Below are 20,733 nucleotides of genomic sequence, written 5' to 3'. Positions count from 1 at the left end.
TCAAGTGCTTTTTATTTGGGGAAAATACTCCTTATACTGACGACCAGTGATGCCGGTAACGCGTTACTCTAATCTAACCACTTTTTTTTTAGTAACGAGTAATCTAACGCGTTATCTTTCCAAATCAGTAATCAGATTAAAGTTACTTCTCCAAGTCACTGTGCGTTACTATTATTTTGCATTGTGGGTCGACAGCAGCATTAAACTTGGTCCGTGGGGCAGGAGGTCAGGGTTCGACTGAACTGCCCACTTTAAGCGAGCTGTGAGCTTTTCATGCGAATGTTATCCATTCTTTGTGCTCAAACGCCAAAGCAGGGCGAATCCAGATGGAATGGGGGCGTGGGGCAAGGATGTGCCCCCCTCACAACACCCCTAGATTAAAGATCCAGTTCTGAAGCCGTTTTTTTACTACAACTACTAATACTACTTAAAATATTAATAATTTCAACAAGTAAAATGTTTAGAGAGAATTTAAATGTTAGAAAAATGTTAGAAAGAATTTAATAGTTACATTTCTAAACAATGTAGGTTAGAAATTGCAAGTTTTACTGTTACAGTGCTGTCAACAGTTAAATATGAGGTCAAGAAAGAGGTCTTTATTTTACTTTTATAAAACAAGTATTATTTTCATTGAAGTCAAGAAAGGGTGACTATAAAGTGAGTTTTGGCAAAACAAGTATCATTGTCATGTTGAGGTGGCAGAGGGTTGTTGTCGGCAGCTGGGAAAAGTAACTAAAAAAGTAACTAGTAATCTAACTTAGTTACTTTTCCAATTGAGTAATCAGTAAAGTAACTAAGTTACTTTTTCAAGGAGTAATCAGTAATCAATAACTTGGATTACTTTTTAAAAAGTAACTGTGGCAACACTTGCTGACGACTAAATCCTTTAAGCTACAGTGTGTAGGTATTAGTGCCATCTAGTGGTGAAGTTGCAGAATGCATTATCCCATCATCTGTCACAGTTTTGTTTAAACGGACTGTATACTATATACTGGACAAAGCATGCATGATGTCAGGTTGGGTGTAGCTTTTCTGTAGAGACTCGGAACAGCCGAACATCACGCCCATATCTGGGCATCGCCTTGTTGGCCAGCAGCGCTGATTCTGGCTATGTCACAACAAATGCATAAATGGATAAAGATGTGGAGCATGGGTAACTCTGTTGTGTGACAAAAGAAGCCTGAACACGCCTCTATCTTTGAGTCTGAACCAGATAAGCTAACAGGCTAGCCTCAGTTTGGGTGTTTACCATAATTTTTGAGACTGTGTAGTGGTCTTCATAACAGTTTCATTTGTTGTGGGCATTAGAGGTTATTAGCCGCTTATTTTCTCAGTAATCATGCGTTAAAGGGACATAACAGATTATGCTACTGGTAGCTGTTAAAAGTTCTAAAGCCATTAGCATACAACATCTTAGATGTCTTAGTTGATCTGTTAGGACCTTTCATCACACAACAAGCCAGATTATTCCAGAAAGCCTCCACAGCAGCCAGCAGCCACATCGAGCGGACATTCAGTTACCATCACAGTGAGAGTCGGAACGGCTTAGCCGCTGTCACTCAGAGTGACCACGCCCCCAACCATACATACATTTACGCGTTAAAACATCTTAAACTAAGAGGTTAGCAAAAAATCTCCCCCCCCTTTTTATTTTATTCCTGATGCTGTGCACTGACTTCATTGTGTACAGACTGCCATCTGCTTTTCTCCGTCCAGCGAAAAATTGACAGAAATTTGCTGAGCTCTTGACATGACAGCTAGAGACGTGTCAGCGAATATTGGTCCACGAAACATCGAGCCGACGGACAGACGTGAAAGATCCCACTGCTACGGGTTTGTGCATACGACAGTGTCATGCATGAGCGTGCTGAAACCATTGCAGTGGGAACACAATGTGAGCAGCTGTAGCATGTGTAACCACATCGCGCAGCTTCTGTGAAAAAAAAAAAATACATGCCACCCACAGGATTCGAACCTGCAATTTATAAAAGCTCTGCTTGCCAGCCACAAACTTTACCACTGCACTACCATTGCTGGCACATAAAAGGTGCATAAAATGCCTGAAATCAACAAGGAGATGGACGTATTTAAAATAAAATGAAACCACACACAATAAAAAACACTGCTTATCAAGCAAACAATACAAGTATGAACCGTCTGTTTCTGTGTAAATGGCCCATGGTCACAGACGTACAGTCATGAAATGACATGAATGATGCAGTGCACTCTTATCATGTCCACATCTGCTGAACCTGGTGTGTCCAGCCTGCCCTGCGCGCATGTCCACCCGACATGCGTGTCTTGTGAATGGCGCGCAGCAGGACAGAGACCGCATCATGTGGAACAGAGCTCACGTGGTGATTTGACATTCAGATCCTCCGCCTGCGTGTTTGATCTGACGGTCCGTATCACCTGGGACAGCCTGTCAATGTGGCGCACTGTGCACGCTCTCCAGCCCATCGCAAAAGCGATACATGTTTATGTATTTCCACGTGAGGACAGCAAGCACACACATGCGCATGTCCATCAAAACACGGTATGTGTTCTGCAGCTGTGACGTCCAGACTAGAGATGTCCAACAGCTGCTGCTGTTGACAGCCAGCCACGCTCCCTGTCTGTTCAGTGCACAGACAGGTGTCACTCTGTGATCTGATAGAGCTGATATGTTAATATATCACCAGAAAACGTTTGCTTCTTAGACAAACCAAAAACCTGGTCTCAAGTCAAGCGTTCTATGAAGAGTGCAAAAGTTAGACTTGTGCCTTACTTAAGCGACTTGACAGTGCACAAACTTTCTGCCTGTACATATTGTTGCCATTCAAATACAGTAGTGTAGTATTAATATATTTAAAAAAAACACAGGAAGAAGAAGAAAATTTTTCAAGGAAGCAGGCTCTGCCTCCTTCCCTTCATCCCCACCACAGGTGTCATTATAATATGTGTAAAATAAGTCAAAGTGAACTGAAAACAAGCATATTAGACATATTAGAGAAATACTCAGCACCTTACTGCAGGCTTCCATTCAGGGAGCTTTGGTGGCAACCCCCACAGGTTGGTGTTAATTCATTAATGTGCCATAAATCCTAACCCATTGAATTGACTTTTATCACAAATAAACATATGTGGTGAGCTAAAACCACATATTTTTAAAACATCTGTAATTGTAGTTTTTTTTCTTCTTCTTCTTCTTCTTTTTCAATGGCCTTGGAGAGCAGTGGCACTTGGCTGATCTTTGTTGGTGAACTTTTGTTTTCCGTCTCCGTGCGCTCATACAGGCTGAAGTGGTGATTTTATTTTATGACTATGGATGTGAGCGCACACTTACTCACACTGCCACAAATTTCTCACCCGTGATGAAGCACTTTCACAAATAGCACTCAGCCATACAAAATGATGACATTTCTACCTCCAGCTCCACAGACTGCAGTTTGCAGGTGCTTCTGTTTTATTTTGTAATCATTCTTTGTGTATGTTCATACTCATAATGTGGCTTTGAGCAGAGAATACAAAGTATTCAAGCACTTAAACATCTCACGTTCTCCTCATAATCCATTTGACCTTCACTGCATCTTTGTGAATTAAAAATGCTAATGTCAGACGTATTAGGAGTCCGCCTCGGGTAACTTATGAAATCTACAGCACAACTCTCCTTCTCCGTGTCCTTGATCACAGAAGGTGGTTTTTTCCACCTCAGGCATGGATCGAAAAACGGGTCCACCACAGGGGAAAAACTAAGAACAGGACACAACCAGGCTGAAATTAAGCAAATCATTGTATTCTGTTTTTATTTACATTTTACACAACGTCCCAACGTCATTGGAATTGGGGTTGTAACAGAACTAAGACAGAGTTTTTCCTCCTCCAGTCATTCCTCCTTTTCTTTTTTCCTCACTAGTTTTCCTGCTCTTTAAAGTTCACTTCATTATTCAGTGTCTTCGCTTTACTCTTTTTTAATGCCTTTCATTTATCTTCTCCCTCCTTCTTGAATCAATCTTTAATAACAAACAGTGCACCATTAATTTTATTTTTTATAGTTTATTGTTTAAGATGGTAAATTAGCAAGCTCTGTTTCTTTCTTATTTTTATTTTACCTGTCCTCATCTGTCCCCTTCACTCTCTACATCCTCCCTACAGAGTTTAAAGGAAAGGAAAAAGGAAAGAAAAGGAAAGGAATAAAAATAAACTTTTTAGGTCAAATCCTATTACTCAGATTACAATTCGTAAAACAAGTAACAGACACAGCCCACATTAGATCTGTCTGTCTGTCTATAATAGATGCATATAAGAGTTCCACCATATATACATAGACGAATACATACATCAAATGTGTCCTCTGCGTTTAACCATCTTAATCACAATTTGACACAGTCCAACCACTAGGGGCAGTGGGACCAACTCCAGATGTGGAGATGCTGCCTTGGCAGAGAAAGGAGCAGACCCTAAATAAGTATGTTTGTGATCGTGTGAGGAAACCAGAAGCCGGGGCACCCGGAAGGAACATGCAAACTCCACACAGAAAGCACCAGGCGGGAAGCGAACCCAATGCCTCTTCTTGCTGTGAAAGCAGTAGTACAAAGCCATCATGACGCCAAAGATCTAAGTCACAACATTAAGGATGTTATAAAATTACTGTGTAACAAGTAGGCTAGTGGTTAGCACTGTTGCGTCACAGCCAGAAGGTCATGGGTTCGCTTCCAGCCTGGTTCTTTCTGTGTGGAGTTTGCATGTTCCTTCCACGTGCCCCGGCTTCTCCTCCCACTGGCAAAGACATGTAGGTTAGGTAAAATGGTCAACTTTAAAATTGACCTATGTTAATCGTGAGTCTGCCATAGACTGGCAGGCTGTAACCCGCCTCTCAACCCCATTATCGCTGGGATAGGCTCCACCTTGTGCCTTTACTTGGAATAAGTGGATACAGAAATTGAATGACTGTGTGTCATTCAATTTCTGTGTGTCAATGTGTGTCAATCTGTGTGTCAGTTGAGGTTCCAGCAGCATTGTATAGCAGCACACGGGGTAAGAAGCACACAGAGCATCAAAAGTGAAATGTAAAAAAGAAGAACCGTTTGCAGTATCATATCATACTGGGTTTACTGGCTCCTACTGTTCCTCTCCTTCCTGTCAGAAGCCAGAGGACACACACCAATTAGCTAACTGCAGATTGTCTTACAGACATAAAGACATGGATGACCTCTACTTTCCTGCTTTTTAAACTCAGATAAAACTGAAGTTATTGTACTTGGCCCCACAAATCTTAAAACATGGTGTCTAACCAGATCCTTACTCTGGTGGCATTACCCTGACCTCTAGTAATACTGTGAGACATCTTGGAGTCATTTTTTGATCAGGATATGTCATTCAAAGCGCATATTAAACAAATTGTAGGACTGCTTTTTGCATTTGCGCAATATCTCTAAAATTAGAAAGGTCTTGTCTCAGAGTGATGCTGAAAAACTAATTCATGCATTTATTTCCTCTAGGCTGGACTATTGTAATTCATTATTATCAGGTTGTCCTAAAGTTCCCTGAAAGCCTTCAGTTAATTCAAAATGCTGCAGCTAGAGTACTGACAGGGACTAGAAGGCAGAGAGCATATCTCACCCATATTGGCCTCTCTTCATTGGCTTCCTGTTAATTCTAGAATAGACATTTATAATTCTTCTTCTTACTTATAAGGTTTTGAATAATCAGGTCCCATCTTATCTTAGGGACCTCGTAGTACCATATCACCCCAATAGAGCGCTTCGCTCTCAGACTGCAGTGTTTCTTTCTCTTTTTGGCTCTGTATGCACCACTCTGCATTTAATCATTAGTGATTGATCTCTGCTCCCCTCCACAGCATGTCTTTTTTCCTGGTTCTCTCCCTCAGCCCCAACCAGTCCCAGCAGAAGACTGCCCCTCCCTGAGCCTGGTTCTGCTGGAGGTTTCTTCCTGTTAAAAGGGAGGTTTTTCCTTCCCACTGTCGCCCAGTGCTTGCTCACAGGGGGTCCGTTTTGACCGTTGGGGTTTTTCTGTAATTATGGTATGGCCTTGCCTTACAATATACAGCGCCTTGGGGCAACTGTTTTGTTGTGATTTGGCGCTATATAAATAAAATTGATTTGATTTGATTGTCCTCTGTCTTTCTGTTACTCCTCCTCCCCCCTGAGTGATGGCCTGAGGGACAAAGGAGTTTTTCAGTCTGTTGGTCCTGCACTTGGGAAGGAGCAGTCTGTGGCTGAAGAGGCTCCTCTGGTTACTGATGACGGAGTGCAGAGTTTGACTGGCATTGTCCATAATGTCCATCAGTTTGTCCAGTGTTCTCTTCTCTGCAAGTGTCAGCGGAGATGTTAGTAGAACACATTACTTACTCATAAACACAACAAGAATATTTCTCAACATGGTAATTTGTTGTAGCTAGTTATTTCTCCTGGTTACCACTCTGATAATTAATTAACAATCACTTGAAATTTTTGACCTACAACCAAGTGAAAATAACATCGATCAGTGTTTGGAACAGTTGATACTTTAAGATAGATGGATTTGATGAAGTTATAACTTTGAGCTGTGTATTAATTTGTGAATATACGCTGTAGATTATCCAAGCTAGCGTGACAGCCAATGTCCACGTTGGACACTGATTCAGTCCGTCCCCTCTAAAGTAAGCAGCGATGTGATTGGACATCAGTGCAGATTTCATGTTCAGATTTACTGATGCGAATTTGCTTTTAAAAGTTGCTGCCAAATTGCTGCTGTGTTCGGGCTGTTGCTCATTAATGAATCTTCACCTTTATATTTATTTTTCTGTGGCTTTCAGTACTTCCGTGGATGTAAGTTTAAATCTGCTATAAAATGCATTTTGTGCACCGCCACCTTCACAGCAATTGCTCACGTTGTCTGAGACAGTGAATGGGACGCTTTATTGAGGCGCACTGAGAGTTTTCTGACTTGCCAGCGGGGTTGCAGGTGCAGGATTTGAAGCTACAGCCGTGTTTTTCTGGCTCCTCTCAAAGACAGCTTTCATTTCATTTCCTGAGGCAGGTGCTGGGCTTCCTGTTTCTCTTGGCCAATGAGGAGCCTTTCGTGTCTTCTTTGGTGAGCAGCTTGGCTCGCCTTTGGCTTTGGGTTTCAACCTTTGACAAATGAGTGGAAGAGAAAGATATGAAAGGGAACAAGAAAGGAAACAAGTGCTTTGATGAAGTGCACGTCCAGTCCACTTTCCGGAACGCGCTCCCTCGGTACAACCTGTGAATGTCATGCAATTAACCATGCTGTGATATAAGTTAATTAATGCCGCACCTGATTCAGAGGCCAGAGCAGCCAAAGGAAAAGGGAAGGTGAATAACTAAGTGCAAGCAGCAGTGCAGGTAATTATACTGTAAAAAAATTGAAAATTAAAAGATGGACAGAGTGAATACTGCACATAACTGTGTAAATTAAAGCTGTACGGCCTCTCAGATTTCATACAACTGACAAAATTTTGTTTCTCCTGAAATCCAAAAATTACAATGCCTGTTTGTTTTTGTAATGTGTTGCAAAATTACAGCTCATTTTAATGAAGAGAACATATTTATCGGGGGGAATTTCATGGCGAATATTGTCATTTCTTTCTGACACTGTTGTACTTGATGCATGTTCCAGGAGCGTGCATGCTAACATCCATAAGATGTCTTTAAATCACTTCAGAAGTGTTATCTGGTTTCAAAAACAGCATTTTTACATTTAGCAGTGTTTATTTCTCACTACCTTTTCCAAAACATGAGAAACATATTAGATGTTAGCTGTTTCTGAGCATTTTGCACCATCTTGGTTTATTTTGTCGGAGCGAGCAGCCAGCTGACATCAGACTGCCTTTCTTTACTCTGATTGGCTGCCGCTGTGTCCTTCCCAGCATCTTCGTGCAGCTCGGGAAGCCCCCATGTGAACCATGACATCGCTACCAAATGTAGGTTGTGGCGTTGGATCGCTTGAATTTCTCCCCATGAGGGGTTGAATTTCTAAATTGTTTCCAGACAGTGCAAATTTTGATCATATTGATAAAATCATATTATGAATCCCTTATTTCAAATGCCAAGGCATAAAATTATAATGATGCCAACAAAAATTGTTTTTATGACTTGAGTCATAAAAAACTCAAAGGCTGTACAGCTTTAATTAAGCGAGTCTGACAAGACAGCTGGGGGGCCTTTAAAATGACTGGAATTCACTTTTTCAGGAAAAAAGAGGAAATGAGAGAAAATTTTATCGAGCATGAGGAGCCGTAGTACAGAATTCAGCAGGCAAAACAAGAAGATCCTTCAAATAACTAGACTGAACTGTATTCTTTAGGGGCATGTGTGGGTGAGGTGCCAGAGGATTAGAGAGTGTGTGACAGAGAGATAGACGAAAGGAGAGAGTGAACAGTGACTCAGCCTCAAACGCAACCGGCAGCACAGAGACGATTGACAGGAGAGTTCATGTGTGTTTCACCTCTCTATCAACACGCAGCCATTCCACATTAAAGCTGCACCAGCAGCCACATTTAATGCTCCTTTCTTATCTGAGAGGGTTAATATCCTCGTTATGCTTCACGTACGGACTTCTGCAGGCTGGACTTGTGCTCAATGCAGATATGCTTCAAGCTCCTGCCATATTCCACCTACTATTCGGGAGTATAAGACATTTTTTTTTCTTTTAATTATTAGTTTGAGAGATCCTGCGATTTTGAGTCCGGTGCGACTTACGAGTATATACTGAAAAATCATGTGTTTGTTGTTGTAATATAATAATAATAATAATAATAATAATAATCATTATTATTATTATTATTATTATTACAGGTGAATAAATGAATAAACAGTTGAGACCTCGCTACACATTTGAGCAGCTTTTGTTGCCATCTAGTGGGTAATGTGAGGATTTCAGGGCTTCTGTACATTTCCTACTTGAGACCCAAAGTTCAGGGGAAAAGAGGCATTTATGAATGGTAGAAATGCATGCATTTTTTGGCAGGCAGAGCTTTGTCCTCCCAGTATTAGTGTAAATTTAAATTTTGAAGGTTTGCCAGTTGTTGAGTGGTTTGGATGCAAGGTTCTACTGTATAGAACGACAGATGACGCACGCAAGGACAGCAGTTTGTCCTTGACCAGCACACAATTTTGCAATTGTGAATTATTATTATTATTATGATGATTATTATTATTATTATTAGGCAGGGGTGGTGGCCAAGTGGTTAATTGTGCTTGGTGTCAGTTCAGAAGGCTCTGGGTTCAAATCCACACCCCTGCCACATTTCTCCATGTAATGTGGAGTTGCATCAGGAAGGGCATCCGGTGGTAAAACCTGTGCCAATTCAACATGCAGGATGTGCTGTGGTGACCTTGAGTGCAAACAAGGGAGCAGCGAGGGACTTACTTATATTATTATTATTACTATCAATTATAAAACTCAGCCACATGGGGTGTGCAGCCAGTACATTCTGAGTGCCTGTCCCAAGCCCGGATAAATAAGGAGGGTTGCATCAGGAAGGGCATCCGGCGTAAAACAAGCCAATCCAATTATGCAGACTAAGAATTGAATTTCCATACTGGATCTGTTGCGGCCCGGGTTAACAACATCTGGCACGGTGCTAGTGCCCAACAGGGTGCCGGTGGAAATTGGGCTACTGCTGGGTGAGACGACGAAGAAGAGGAGGAGAACGTTTCCACAAACAGCGGGAGAAGAAGCAAACTAGAAGGGTGGAAATGAGAGTTGGGACTTTGAATGTTGGTAGTATGACTGGTAAAGGGAGAGAGCTGGCTGATATCATGGAGAGGAGAAAGGTAGACATATTGGTGTGCAAGAGACCAAGTGGAAGGGAAGTAAGAGCAGGAGCATCGGCGGTGGGTACAAGTTGTTGTACCATGGTGAGGACAGGAAGAGAAATGGTGTTGGGGTCATTTTAAAGGAAGAGTATGTTAAAAGTGTGTTGGAGGTTAAGCGAGTGTCTGACAGGGTGATGAGTGGTGAAGTTGGAAATTGAAGGGGTGATTATGTATATCATCAGTGCATATGCCCCACAGGCAGGTTGTGAGATGAAGGAGAAAGAAGATTTCTGGAGTGTGTTAGATGAGGTGGTGGAGAGTGTGCCCAAGCATGAAAGAGTGGTGATAGGAGCGGACTTCAATGGGCATGTGATGAAGGGAACAGAGGTGATGAGGAAGTAATGGGTAGATATGGTATCAAGGATAGGAATGGGGAAGGACAGATGGTAGTTGATTTTGCAAAAAGGATGGAAATGGCTGTGGTGAATACCTACTTAAGAAAGGGAGGAGCACAGGGTAACATATAAGAGTGGAGGAAGGTGCACACAGGTGGACTACATTCTTTATAGGAGATGCAAGCTAAAAGAAATCAGAGACTGTAAGGTGGTGGCAGGAGAGAGTGTCGTTAGACAGCATAGGATGGTTGTTTATAGGATGACTTTAGAGGTAAAGAAGAAGAAGAGAGTGAGAGCGCAACAAAGGATCAGATGGTGGAAGCTGAAAGAGGAAGACTGTTGTGTGAAATTTAGCGAGCAGGTGAGAGAAGCACTGGTTGGAGGGGAAGCAATTTTGGATAACTGGAAAAGTACTGCATATGTGGTGAGGGAGACAGCTAGGGCAGTACTGGGTATGACATCTGGACAGTGGAAGGAAGACAAGGAGACTTGGTGGTGGAATGAAGAGGTCCAGGAAAGCATAAGGAGAGGTTGGCGAAAAAGTTTTGGGATAGTCGGAGAGATGAAGAAAGTAGACAGGAATACAAGGAGATGCGGCGTAAGGCGAAAAGAGAAGTGGCAAAAGCGAAGGAAAAGGCATATTGTGAGCTGTACAAGAAGTTGAATAGTAAGGAAGGAGAAAAGGATTTGTACCAATTGGCCAAAGGGACAGAGCTGGAAAGGATGTTCAGCAGGTTAGGCTGGTAAAAGATGCACATGGTAATGTGCTGACAAGTGAAGAGTGTGTGCTGAGAAGGTGGAGGGAATATTTTGAAGAGCTGATGAATAAAGAAACTGAGCGAGAGAAAAGGCTGGATGATGTGGTGAGAGTAAATCAGGAAGTAAAAGAGATTAGCAAGGAAGAAGTGAGGGCTGCTATGAAGAGGATGAAGAGTGGAAAGGCAGTTGGTCCAGATGACATCTGGGAGAGATGGCAGTAGAGTTTCTAACCAGATTGTTTAATAAAATCTTGGAAAGTGAGAGGATGCCTGAGGAGTGGAGACGAAGTGTGCTGGTTCCTATTTTCAAGAACAAGGGTGATGTGCAGAGCTGCAGTAACTACAGAGGCACAAAGTTGATAAGCCACAGCATGAAGTTATGTGAAAGAGTAGTAGAAGCAAGGCTTAGAAAACAGGTGAAGATCTGTGAGCAGCAATATGGTTTCATGCCAAGAAAGAGCACTGCAGATGCAATGTTTGCTCTGAGAATACTGTTGGAGAAGTACAGAGAATGCCAGAAAGAGTTACATTGTGTGTTTGTGGACTTAGAAAAGCTTATGACAGGGTGCCAAGAGAAGAGCTGTGGTATTGTATGAGGAAGTCTGGAGTGGCAGAGAAGTATGTTAGGGTAGTGCACGACATGTACAAGAATAGTGTGACAGTGGTGAGATGCTCTGTCAGAATGACAGACTCATTCAAGGTGGAGGTGGGATTACACCAAGGATCAGCTCTGAGTCCTTTGTTGTTTGCAGTGGTGATGGACAGGTTGACGGATGAGATCAGACAGGAGTCCCCATGGACTATGATGTTTGCAGATGACATTGTGATCTGTAGTGAGAGTAGAGAGCAAGCTGAGTCTAGTTTGGAGAGGTGGAGATATGCTTTGGAGAGAAGGGGAATGAAAGTCAGTAGAAGCAAGACTGAGTACATGTGTGTGAATGAGAGGGAGCCCAGTGGAATCGTGCAGTTACAAGGAGTAGAAGTGGTGAAAATAGATGACTTTAAATATTTGGGGTCAACTGTTCAAAGTAATGGAGAGTGTGTTAAAGAGGTGAAGAAGAGAGTGCAGGCAGGGTGGAGTGGGTGGAGAAAGGTGGCAGGAGTGATTTGTGACCGAAGAATATCAGCAAGAGTGAAGGGGAAAGTCTACAAGACAGTAGTGAGACCAGCTATGTTGTACGGTTTAGAGACAGTGGCACTAACAAAAAGACAGGAGGCGGAGCTGGAGGTGGCAGAGCTGAAGATGTTGAGATTCTCTTTGGGAGTAACAAGAATGGACAAGATTAAGAATGAACATATCAGAGGGACAGCTCAGGTGGGACGGTTTGGAGACAAAGTCAGAGAGGCGAGATTGAGATGGTTTAGACATATGCAGAGGAGGGACCCAGGGTGTATAGGGTGAAGGATGCTGAGGATGGAGCCACCAGGCAGGAGGAGAATTGGGAAGCCAAAGAGGAGGTTTATGGATGTGCTGAGAGAGGACATGCAGGTGGTTGGTGTGACAGAGGAAGATACCTAGGACAGGGTGAGATGGAAACGATTGATCTGCTGTGGCAACCCCTAACGGGAACAACCGAAAGACAAAAAAGAAGAAGACTATCAATTATAAATGACTATTTATATATGGCTTTGCAAGGAATCTATGCACTAAGAACAAGAAACTTCAATAATAAAAGCACTCTACAACAATGGACAAAAATCCTAAATTAAGAGCTGATTAAAAAAAAATCTCATCTTTTCTTTTCAAACTACATCAAATAGTATCCACTGTTTTGTCCAGTGTATGTTTATTTGTCCATCTTGATTACTGTTGCAATAAAAAAAGCCAATATGTTGCACACCACAAGCTGAGGGCTTCCTACAAAAATCCACTGTCACTTCTGTATCCGTGTCCATCTGAGGGTTTGGTTGGTTTTTTGTCCAAACTGCTTCAGTGAACATCCAGTATTCTGTTCATTACACATTTATTTGTCCATGTTGTTTCATTTCAGAATTTAAAAGTCCTTATGTTAATTAGCAGTGCATCCTGTGGTGTGCATACGTGCTGCTGAGTTCCAGGCTGTTGTTGACTTCATTCCAAGGGAAACGCTGTGTTAAAAAGTATATTTCACATACAGAGAAAAGTGCAACTAATGGAGATTTTTACTGCTCAACAAGTGTGACTTATACTCCAAAATACACCATATACAGCAAAAATGTAAACATAATACTTTCATTTTGTTTCCAGTTTGTCACAAGTTGAAGTGAACGCTCTCAGACTTCTTATAGGTGTTGGGAAAGTGTAGTGACACGGACCCACAACAGGGGGCGTAAATGAACGGACAATGGAAGGAGACAAATTATAACACTTTACTGTTGTGAATGTCACAACCAAACACAGAAGATTCAGAATGTGCAACAGTCAATTAATAAAGGTGGCGTGTGGGCAGGCTCGACGACAGGAGACGCCCGTCTGGAAACGAACCGGAACCACACGATTTCCACCGCCACCTGAACCCGAGAAATACTGGAGCCGCCAAGTCCCAGAGTCCCCAGGTGGCCACCTTCCCGGCGTGTCGGATCTGGTACTGCTGGCAGAAAGCAAAAGACAGTCAAAGGGTGGGTGTGTGAACACCCAGTAACAATGGTGGGAATGCCACCTCCACCTCTCACTCAACACGTTGCAGCGGTCTCAGATGAAAAGGAGCACCGTCTTGCACAGCCTCCGCAAAAACGACCGGTTCTCCTGCAAACACTCACAATAACAGATTTATAAATCACAAAAGGCTGAGAGTATTACCTCCAGATGAAGATGATATCTCAGCAGTTTGGTGGAGGTGTCTTCCTGCTTTTATACCAGATGTGATGATTAGTGGGTGACAGCTGTCACCACGGCTTGTTCCTGAGGCGGCAGCGCCCTCTCGTGCCTGAAGCCCGCACTTCAGGCAGGGCGCCTTCTGGTGGTGGGCCAGCAGTACCTCCTCTTCAGCGGCCCACACAACAGGCATAGCAAATATTTATTTCCCTCATTTTTTTCTTCTTCTTTTTTAAATATTTGTTAATGAGCACTTCACCTTTGCCAAGATATCCCATTCACCTGGCAGGTGAGACATATCAGGATGCAGATTAAATAGCACAATTACTGCACAGATGTGTCTTAGACTGGTCACATGTGCAGCTGATCTTGAGTTTTATGTGCTGAAGAAGCTGGTCCTGGGCCAGCGTGGTTACGCGTAGCCGGCAGTCATTAGACTAGTTGGAACCAACACTGGAGGTGGATTATAATAGTAAAATTAACATTCAGTTCATGTCCAACAACCCCGGTGCTCATTCCTGCAGTTGGTAGACTAACGGCACACTCCTGTGCTGTGCTGCTGTGTGATAAAACTGCACATTTTTGAGTGGTGCTTTCTAGTAAGCAACACGTTGAGGATTTTCCAAAACTGAGAAGTGAATTTAGACATAAGAGACATAAATTACTTGAATATTGTTAAATGTATTCCAAAATCAGACCGTCATTGGGAGGCGTATAACCACTGAGTGCTTATAACACCAGTACAGTTTCTAGTGGTTGGGATTTCTAGAGATCCAGTCTCTCGATTTTAGCTTTCCACCATGATACACAATATCTATAAGACCATCTTTCCTTCCTTCCTTCCTTCCTTCCTTCCTTCCTTCCTTCCTTCCTTCCTTCCTTCCTTCCTTCCTTCCTTCCTTCCTTCCTTCCTTCCTTCCTTCCTTCCTTCCTTCCTTCCTTCCTTCCTTCCTTTGTTACAGCCATGAAGTCTGACCGTAAGCGTTTGAAGGCAGAGAAAGCAGATCTGGTCAACCAGATGCAGCAGCTCTACGCCACATTGGAGAGCCGAGAGGAGCAACTCCGCGACTTCATACGCAACTACGAGCAGCACAGAAAGGTACGACAGCATGACTTCATGAAATGTGCACACATACACAGAGTGACTGCACTCACCACAAAGCAGCCTGTTGGGGATGAAATCCAAATTTAAGTCCAAATCATTGCAAACATTTGTAACATTAAATAAAAAAAAAGGGTCATTCCATGTTTTAGCATCATATTCATATTTATATCATGTATTCTTATATATCTCAAGATGGTATGTTCCAAAAATGGCGTTGCCAAATACCCACATTGCCTTTTGGGGTGCCGAAAATGGCCTATTTTCATGTTTTCAAAATATTAGCACATTTTCCACAACTGCACATTTTGCTCCAAACAGACTGATGTATGATTTCACTTCATAGATATTCTCATGGTAAAAATAATTTTAAGACCATAGCTGGTATCTTTGAGGGATTTTTGAGTAAGCAGATATAAGGACGACATGTAAAATTTTGGAATTTCTACAATTTTCACAGCCTTATGGAAGGTAGATACTACACCAAAGATTAGGCTAGGATGTGTAGTTTCAAAGCTGGGAAGCTAATGACAGAGTAGTTATTAATGTCTACATTTGGTAGAAATCACTGTTTTCATATAATGTGGAAAATTTATATTGATTGGGGTGTAGCTGCAAAACAAGATTTGGACCTAATATTTGGCATTTTGCCATTACTCTGGCAGAGGAACAACATATCAAATTGACAACTCACAACTGAGGGGTGACCTGGGATCCCCTGGGTGAATTGAGATGGAATGACCCACAACAAAAACAAACAAGCCAAAAACAACAAAAACACAAAAAACAAAAAGACACTGACAACACAATCCTCAACTGTTCTTGTCCAACCATGAGTGATGTAATGTTGTTTAGATCATACACAGTCAACACTCAAAACATTCTATATTTAGGCAGATGTCTTCCGAATAATGTATTAATTGGATTCCTTGAAAGGTGCTACAGCAATTTATTATTGTTATTATTATTATTATTTATTATTATTATTATTATTATTATTTTAGAGAAACCCCTTAACTATAATATAGCATTCTAGAATGCAAAATATAATATCATCTGCATAGGTGAAGAGATAAATTTTATGAATCATAAAATATCACATTTGTTCTGTTGAGTTCTTTTTGCAGATTTGCTTGATAAGTGTTAGGAATTATTAATTGATGATGAACATTGTTAGTTGTTGTACTCTTTGTATAATCAACAAATGAACTGTTGTTTTTGATATAATTTTTCAAACATATTGATTGTTAATCTAATCCAGTGCTATAAAATATATTTTCAGGGAAATGGCCCTCCCCACAAAAATGACCCCATGCAGGTTGTATTAGCATTTTGTTCCTATGTCTTAAGGTTAAGTGATCTCTAGTGGCCATGAAAAAAAAAATCCTATCCAGCACGCCAAACAATCATTCCAGGTCATTTTGTTTTGACCCCGTCCTCACCCTGAGAGACCTCCTCAGGTCATTTAATCTCTTTCATTTATTGTCTTGACCACTTCATTTCACACCTCAGTCGTGTTATATCTTTAATCCAAACCACTAAACTTAACCACCCATGACTTTGAAAGACAGACTTTGTTGTTGCGAAGCAGGTGCACTACCAGCATTCCAACATGTTACCGGCACCAGATCAGGTCACATGAATCTCACTGCCGAGATAAGTGAATGCCTCGATAACTTCAACACATTCACTGCATACAGAAATATGTCAGATGGTCAAATTCTGGAGGTCAGTGAAAGCCCGGATCTTAGTCAAGGTCCAGGACTATACAAACGCAGAACCTCCTATTCCTCACTTAGCTTCTCAAGTACTACAATCAGGGCATCCATTGATTCCTCAAAGATCCCAGCATCATCCACGAAGTCAAGGTTAGCAAACCTTTTACAACAACCCTCCCCTACACCCAGTCCATGCAAGCATTGAATGGTAGAGGAGACAGAACACATCCCTGATTGACACCATTATTTAGTGGGGAAAAAGTAATATTCTGCTCCCACTCGTTTTGTGATGTTTTGGACAATTTAGTGTGAGTCATCTTCACACAAAAGCTAAAGGGAAAGTTTTTATTGATGTCAATTAATTGCATACAATTGAGATGCAAACCATTCAATCAGGATTTCTGTGTCAACTAGGAGAGCGAGGACGCAGTCAAGGCACTGGCTAAGGAGAAGGACCTTCTGGAGAGAGAGAAGTGGGACCTGAGGCGGCAGACTAAAGAAGCCACGGAACACACGGGGATGCTGCGGACTCAGCTGGACCTCAAGGAAAACCGCATCAAGGAACTGGAGGCTGAACTGGCCATGGTAAGACGGACACAAACAGCAGCGAGACCAACAGACAAAACCAGTTTCTGTGTATAGATTCGCTTCTTGCTGAAATTCACATAAACACCAAGGATGAAGGACACTCCCTTTAATTTGACATGAATCAAATGTTGATTTGCTGAATCCATATGAAAAGAAAATGAAAAACAAGCTGGAAAATTATCATAAAAATGTTTTCATTCTTTGGGTTTTCTGTAAGTCTCTCTGTGAAAATAGACTATTATGGCTCCATAATCAAACCTGCAGCGTATAGACGTCCCTCATGTCTCCACCCCCAGATGAGTAACTGTGTGAATCAAAGAATGGAGTTCCGGGTGTTTGAGCGGCTTGCAGACAGGGACTCCTCTCCTAGGGTCATGGCGGTAAGACGGGAAGCCCAACTTCAAATCTGACCTTTTATGACCCTTCCGTCCCCTGGAAATCTGTCCAACCTGTGACCTGATTGTGGTGTAAAGTTCCCCCTCTGGCTGCACGTGTCTGACTAACCCCCAGTTGACCCCTGCTGATCCCAGCGACCCTAACAAGCTGTGATCCCAGCAAAGATCTGAATGTGTCTCGGGACTAATCAGTGAAATGCAGAAAACTTCAATATTGTGGTGACTAATTACTACGAAGGTTTGTGAGTGTGTTCTGTTTCTGCATGTGGACTGATAATCATTTGACTTCCGGTGAGTTGAGATGATTGCAGTGAAGGTGATTGTGCGGTGCTGATTTGCAGCCTGTTGCTTGGCATGATTTCCACAATAATGAGATTAGAATGTGTCGGGGCTAATCAGAAAACAGGCAAACTTTTGACTGACACAAACGAGACGCGTCGCCTCCTGAGGCTCCAGCGCTCTGTGGATGTGTTACAGGAAAAAAGAAAAAGAAAAAGAATGAAGTGTTGTTTTGTCACTCGGCTCTACACAGACTCTCTCTGCACTGATTCATTACGTTTCCAGAGGCAAATGAATTATGATCCAAACACCTCCTCCAGATATTTTTATTTATTTTACAGCAGTGCAGTGAAGGATTTTGCACTAAAACATGAATACAATTGCATTTTTGATAAGACAACAACATGAGGACCTCTGGGGAGAACCTTGACATCCACGTGCAGTCGGCACCTTGTTGCTGTGGCCAACAGAGGCCACAACACGAGCAAATGCAGAAACATACATACAAATACAAAAACCAGCTGCATCAGTTCAGCAGCAACTCACTGCATCAAAAAATGTGCAAATTGAGAAAATGTCTGTCAAAGGCAGAGAACACAAATGGTAAAATGAGTACATTTATAATGTGCTTTTCCATCTGAATCAGAAGCTCAAAGTGCTTTACAGTGATGCCTCCCATTCACACAAACACACACACTGATGTCATACAAGGTGCTCACTACACACCTGGAGCAACTAGGGGATTAAGGACCTTGCCCAAGGGCCCTAAGTGATTTTCCGGTCAGGCTGGGGTTTGAACAGAGGATCCTCTGGTCTCAAGTCCAATGCTTAACCACTAGACCATCACTTTCCCATAAAACTATCTGCTGCAGCACATGCAGCCATTTAATTTGATAGCGTGTCGCCTGTAAATTGACACAGCGAAGACAAAAACACACACAAAGATCCACAACACAATGGAAAAACAAGACAAAGAGAGGTTTCTGCATGGAGGACTTTAACTCCTGGACTGTCCACTTTATTGCTTTACTGCTACTTGATGGGTGTCAAAACCCAACCCCTAATCTGCGCCGTGACACCTGGGTAACGAATCAAGTCTGGGACTGTCTGTTGGGGTGAAATACGGTGGGGACCTTGTGTGTCACATGCCCACTATGGTAACCGTGAAAGTCCAACAGGAACTCAGAACACAAGACAGCTAACGGGGCTCTGGTGAAACAAGAAGTCCTCAGAGGAAGTGATGGTTTGTGCAGCAGGTCCTCATAATTTCCCAGCCATCAGACCAGGCTGAGGATCTGTCAGCGATCATGTGTTTGTTGGTGTGCAACAATGACATTCCCACATTTAACGAACCCACACACACCTGGGTTCTCCACATCCACCATCCTGTCTGGGAATTGATGAAGAGACGTTCTTCCTCACTGCCGATTGCTAACTGGTCAACAGAGCTGAGTAGGTTTATTATTTACTTCATTGATGATTTTATTCTGAATCTACCCGTGTTTTGTGTTGTATTATTTTTGAACAGCAGAACTCAGTAAAAGTCCTCTGGCCAGAAACCTCTTTTTGTGTTGTTAGTTCTTCGGTTGTGTTGTTGAGCTCTGCAGCATGTCTGTGTTTTGTGTGTGTGTGTGTGTGTGTGTGTGTGTGTGTGTGTGTGTGTGTGTGTGTGTGTGTGTGTGTGTGTGTGTGTGTGTGTGTGTGTGTGTGTGTGTGCGCGTGCAGCAGACACCTTTTTAAATTGTTGCATGTGCTGCAGGGTGTGTTTGTTTTTTTAAATTGCAAAACATCTGTACAGTGGGGTAAAAAAGTATTTAGTCAGTCCCTGATTGTGCAGGTTCTCCTACTTAGAAAGATGAGAGAGGTCTGTAATTTTCAACATAGGTACACTTCAACTATAGAGACAAAATGAAAAAAAAAATCCAGAAAATCACATTGTAGGATTTTTTTAAAGAATTTATTTGTAAATTATGGTGGAAAATAAGTATTTGATCAGTAACAAAAGTTCAACTCAATACTTTGTAACATAATCTCTCTTGGCAATGACAGAGGTCAAACATTTCCTGTAAATCTTCACCAGGTTTACACACACTGTAGCTGGTATTTTGGCCCATTCCTCCATGCAGATCTCCTCTAGAGCAGTGATGTTTTGGGGCTGTCGCTGGGCAACACAGACTTTCAACTCCCTCCACAAATTTTCTATGAGGTTGAAGTCTGGAGACTGGCTTGGCCACTCCAGGACCTTGAAATGCTTTTTTTACGGAGCCACTCCTTCATTGCCTGAGCGGTGTGTTTGAGATCATTGTCATGCAGGAAGACCCAGCCACATTGCATCTTTAATGCTCTCACTGATGGAAGGAGGTTTTGGCTTAAAATCTCATGATACATGGCCACGTTCATTCTTCCCTTAACACGGATCAGTCGTCCTGTCCCCTTTGCAGAAAAACAGCCCCAAAGCATGATGTTTCCACCCCCATGCTTCACAGTAGGTATGGTGTTCTTGGAATGCAACTCAGCATTCTTCTTCCTCCAAACATGACGGGTTGAGTTTTTCCAAAATGTTCTATTTTGGTTTCATCTGACCACATGATATTCTCCCAATCCTCTTCTGGATCATCCATATTCTCTCTGGCAAACTTCAGACAGGCCTGGACATGTACTGGCTTAAGCAGGGGGACACGCCTGGCACTGCAGGATTTGAGTCCCTCTCTGCGTATTGTGTAGCCTATGTTACTTTGGTCCCAGCTCTCTGCAGGTCATTCATCAGGTCCCTCCGTGTAGTTCTGGGATTTTTGCTCACCGTTCTCATGATCATTTTGACCCTATGGGATGAGATGTTGTATGGAGCCCCAGATCGAGGGAGATTATCAATGGTCTTGTATGTCTTCCATTTTCTTACAATTGCTCCCACAGTTGATTTATTCACACCAACTTGCTTGACGA

The 20,733-nt window shown here is 42.3% G+C and overlaps 1 protein-coding gene across 2 annotated transcripts in view; it reads left to right on the top strand.

Annotated features, from left to right (window-relative positions):
* The window catches only part of kazna (kazrin, periplakin interacting protein a), a 461,830-nt gene that overhangs the window by 411,981 nt on the left and 29,116 nt on the right, over window positions 1-20,733 (top strand). Inside the window, exons 3-5 of one of the 2 annotated variants that reach the window (XM_034173198.1) lie at window positions 14,671-14,807; window positions 16,943-17,113; window positions 17,413-17,496. In XM_034173198.1, coding sequence (XP_034029089.1) covers window positions 14,671-14,807; window positions 16,943-17,113; window positions 17,413-17,496 — 392 coding nt within the window. The remainder of the gene's footprint in view (window positions 1-14,670; window positions 14,808-16,942; window positions 17,114-17,412; window positions 17,497-20,733) is intronic. The other variant, XM_034173197.1, reaches the window with a different exon arrangement.

This window comes from Thalassophryne amazonica, chromosome 6 (assembly GCF_902500255.1).
Source record: "Thalassophryne amazonica chromosome 6, fThaAma1.1, whole genome shotgun sequence".
Lineage (NCBI taxonomy): Eukaryota > Metazoa > Chordata > Actinopteri > Batrachoidiformes > Batrachoididae > Thalassophryne > Thalassophryne amazonica.
Note: the sequence above shows the minus strand (reverse complement) of the source record. Positions and strands in the feature narration are given on the sequence as shown.